Source organism: Pterocles gutturalis, unplaced genomic scaffold, assembly GCF_000699245.1.
Source record: "Pterocles gutturalis isolate BGI_N339 unplaced genomic scaffold, ASM69924v1 scaffold53403, whole genome shotgun sequence".
NCBI lineage: Eukaryota > Metazoa > Chordata > Aves > Pterocliformes > Pteroclidae > Pterocles > Pterocles gutturalis.
The window spans coordinates 1-4,435 of record NW_010122544.1 but is presented as its reverse complement, the minus strand read 5'-3'; the positions used below and the strand labels follow the sequence as shown (position 1 = coordinate 4,435).

At 35.4% G+C, this 4,435-nt stretch overlaps 1 protein-coding gene across 1 annotated transcript in view; it reads left to right on the top strand.

Moving 5' to 3' along the window:
• The window catches only part of CAMSAP2 (calmodulin regulated spectrin-associated protein family, member 2), a gene marked incomplete at both ends in the record, with an annotated part of 10,514 nt that extends 7,279 nt beyond the window's left edge, over nt 1–3,235 (top strand). Inside the window, 2 exons of the mRNA XM_010077538.1 lie at nt 1,266–1,381; nt 3,117–3,235. Of these exons, the coding sequence (XP_010075840.1) occupies nt 1,266–1,381; nt 3,117–3,235 (235 nt within the window). The remainder of the gene's footprint in view (nt 1–1,265; nt 1,382–3,116) is intronic.
• Between the last annotated feature and the right edge of the window lie 1,200 nt (nt 3,236–4,435).

Genomic DNA, 4,435 nt, shown 5'->3' with positions numbered 1-4,435 from the left:
TTCAGCCTTTTCCAAACACCAGAATTTATTTTGCATTAAAAATCACCTGAGAATGAAATAAAAAGAGATAAAAACCCAGAAAATTCTTAATTTTATATACAAAATCTACATTGTAATTCAGAGGAAAAATATTATTTATGTGTAAGTACTTAATTATATTCAGAGAAATACAAGAGATGACTTCTATGTAGTTTTAGTTGCACAGTGCTGCACTATGCTTGTAATGAACAGTACATTTTCCTCTGGCTTTGGATTTAAGGGAACGAGACTTTTAAAATATTATGAAATTTAGTACAAATTACTGAAAGCAAAAGTCGAAAGAATTTTCAGTATCTTTCCAGACCCATACGGTCACCTTTTCCTCGCATCAGAATTGTCTTTTGATGATCACATTGAATGAATTTCAGTGGTAGCTTTGAGGTCTCCTTCTGCAGATGCTAATCACAAAAGGTGTAAGATTTATTATAAATTGAATTTTCATCTATTGCTGATTTTACTGGAAGTTAGTGTGCAGATAAATGTTATTATAATACCACTTTTTTTCCTTATTTGTGCAAGGAGTGCCTTTCTTCTCACTTAGAAGAGCTTTCTTTCCAAGGTGAAAATTTGACTGTCTTTTGCAGTAGCCACAATCAAAAAAACCTTTAAATATCTTGTAATAATTTAAGAAAAAATTACAATCTTGCTTAGACCTTTAAATGCAAAACTGTTCATGTTTGAGCGCAGACACAGCCCGAAGAATTACAGCACCAGAAGTTACTGCTTGTGAAAATGGAAATTAGAAAGGAAATTGTTTTGCTGGCTTAACTAGAGCAGTTCTCACTGCCAATTGTTGTAATGATAAGTATAAATGAACTAAATTTTTACTTCACATTCATCATTCTGTCAAGAACTGGTTTGTTTGCTACAGAAGATAACATGGTTTTGCTAGTACCAGTGTAAAAGTAACCTGAATTCACACTTAGTAATAATATTCCACAGACTAAAATACGTTAGGTTTCTGTCCCTCAGATGGAGCCCCGAAATTTACTAACATCCACCTCATCTAAATGCCAGCTTCTTGCATCCCTCAAAATACTTTATACAGAACATGAACTCAGTTATCCATTAATTTCTTCTGTAAACATTGTGCATTTAAGTTTATAGTCTACAATTCAAATCATTGTGTTCTATCTTAATACAGTTTGCCTTCCTTCCATATTAGAAGGCTTAGCTGCTGGACATTATAGGGTTTTTTAAAAATAGATTTTTAAATTATTGTTTAGATCTGAGTCTGTGGAAGGATTCTTATCTCCAAGTCGCTGTGGTAGTCGTAATGGAGAAAAAGATTGGGAAAATGCATCTACAACGTCTTCAGTCGCCTCTGCTACAGAATACACAGGTCAGTGCCAACAATGTTTAGAAAAGTACCTGGCTATTAGTAGTTCTACGCATGAAAAATTTTCAGTTACCTTTATTTGGCTTCCTAAAACTTGATTGAGGATGGTTTCACAGAAATGTAACTTTCACCTCCTTTAAAATAGATGATAATCATACAAGGTTAAAACTTTAAATCCAAAATAGAAGCACTGACTCAGTAGCATTTGCAATAACCAGAATAAACTGCAGTTAGGCTCACAAGAGAAATGGGCTTACAGGTCACTGCATTTCAGTAGTCTTTCTAGCAAGACAAGAAGAGTTGGAATTTAAGCTCAGTTTAGAACAGAGTTAGAAAAAGCAAAAAACAAATTGCAACAGGAAAAAAAATCTGCTTAGTAATGTGAATTTAAATGTTCTGCACTTTTGGTTCCAAACAGATCCTTTGTTGTTTATTAAAAACTTTACAATCTGACTTCTAATTTGTTACTATTTTATGGATCAAATAATAATGGTATTGCAAAGGCCTTGCATCATCAGGATTATAAAAGCTCCATTTTTATCCACCTAATAATATCGCTTTGTTTGGTAAAGAGTACAATAACGTTAGGTGTTTTTGATAAACTTTTATGGAGATGGTTTGATTGATGGGCCTGTATAGGTCTGTCTGTGCTGGCAAATGTTGGCTTTGAAAACAAGATTATCTCCTTTCTGCAGAAATGACTACAGTCTGGAAAGGCAAAGTATTCATTCTGAAAATCAGGAAGTACCTACTGTGTTTAAACCGCGAAACTTCAGTCAGTTTGTGTCAGTTTCTGCCACGTGCATGGCAAATTAAATTACAGGAGGGATAGCAAGGCTGCCTGGGTGCTCTTGCTGAGTTTCCTCATGAAGATCCATAGTGCTGAAGATCATCTTTTAATGCTTATTACACAGAGCTTATTTTTCAACCAAGGAATATACAATTCCTAGGAATTGAACAGAAGGCTTTCTTTATGTTTTAGTATCTTCACTCTTAGTCAGATTTCATAAAGCTTTTTTGTGTCGATCCAAGGCAATTTTTCCCAAAGTGTGGACAAACTGAGACTTAATCTTGAATTAAATTGGCAATTGCTTGTATATTATGTTTCTTTCTAAGACTCCGAATTGGTACTTACATGTTGGTTTTCTTCAAATGGTCTTGATACAAGTATGCATATATTTCAGAAATTAAATAGAGATTTCTCCTTCAACCAGATTAATCAAGTCTTTTTACAGACAGAATTGACAAGTGTCGGGCCAGATCTTTTATCCCTGGTTTTGGGTAAAATGTTTCTGGAATTCCAAGGTGGACAGGCTACCGTTACTCTAAGCACAGCATCAGCTTCATTGTTATACCTCTCACCTTTGAAATCACAGGTGTAGATGAAGGAAAAGAAACAATTTGCTTCCTCCTTGATGACTGAAATTTTATTTAGAAAATGCAAAATGTTTTTTTGTTGATAGAAAAGGTCCTCTGAGAGAAAATATATTTACCAAGACTGCCAATAATAATGAGTTAATAATGAAAGACACATTTCTCAGCAAATTCAGTAACAGCTGAAAGAATGACATTTTACTTGTTTGTGAAATTTGTGGTCTCTAGCCTAATTCTATTTTATTCCTGGATTTGTATTTTTATGCATGTAAAAGATCCACTCCAGAGGTGCTTTGCAGCATTTGAAGTAACTCTTTGTTGGCTTATTGATTAACTTATCTGATTTGTCATTCCTCCTCCGTAGGACCAAAGCTCTTCAAGGAACCCAGTGCTAAATCCAATAAGTACATAATTCAGAATGCACTGGCACATTGCTGCTTGGCTGGAAAAGTAAATGAAGGTCAAAAGAAAAAGATACTGGAGGTAAGGGTATTGTTCCCCTAAAGGCATAAATTCCTAAGTCAAACCACAGTCAGGCATTAGAAAAACACTCAAGTATAAATGCAAATATTGAAAGGAATCTTCTGAGGTTATGTCAGCTCTTACTGAAAGGCTTGAATAACTTCTGTGACTTGCTGTGTAGAGAGAAAGGTTCTTTAGTACTTCAGAAACAACAGCTGTTGCATTGCACATGCAGCACAGGAAGCTGAACTAATTGACGTCTTAATTAATAGTTACGCTTGTTTAATCTGGGAACTACAATATGTAGACTTTTATAATTTGCTCACAAACTTCTTTTCCCTAACATGAAAAATATCCATCTTATAGATACAGATCCATGGACTGTGACCTTATAGAACGAAAACACAGCTCTCTCATGAACAGAGAGAACTGAAATACGTCTAGGCTTTTCTCCAGTTTCCAAGCAGTAGGGCAAATTCAGGCCTTTTGACTACAGAAAGGTACCTTCTAGCCCTTTCTTTTATGGTAGTATAAACCTTCCTGAAGATGACCCAATATTGTTCAGGGTGAGAACTCAGGGTCCAGTGTGTCAGCATGCAAAAGGAATAACAGAGAGTTTGAGGGCTGAGGGTAAAGCAATGGTTCCTTTTACCAACTGTGACAAATTTGACAAACTAAATAAATCAAAGAGCACAGGTACCTGGAATCTGGATTTAGTTCCTTTTACAGAGTAAATTTCACAACAGCATTTCTTGCCCTTTCTTCTCTTCATAATTCATCTGCATTCATGTTTACATGCTACCTTGTCTGTCTTTCCAGATAATTTTTGGAGATAACAAGTGAGAAATCAAGACAGCCTCTTTCAGTTTAAGTAGCTAAGAGCATAATAATCCCCAGAAATTCCAAGAAAGAACAGCTGTAAAAAGGCCATGCTTAACTCTAGAAGCTGTCCATGTTCAGGGCACATGTCCTGTATAAGTTGTGTTGGCTGGAATAGGAATCTGAAGATTTCAGCTAATGAAGAACCTTTGCTTACAATACTTCAACAGACTTAATGGTTTGACCAAACTTGAATGGATTTAGGGATGACTGAAACCCCATTTTGGCACTGGGGGGATCTTTCCAGGCACATCTAGACATATCTAAATATCCTGTTCCCAAACTTGCAACTATTAGATCTGCTTAATGAAATGAATCACAGAATCCCAGAATGTTAGAGAT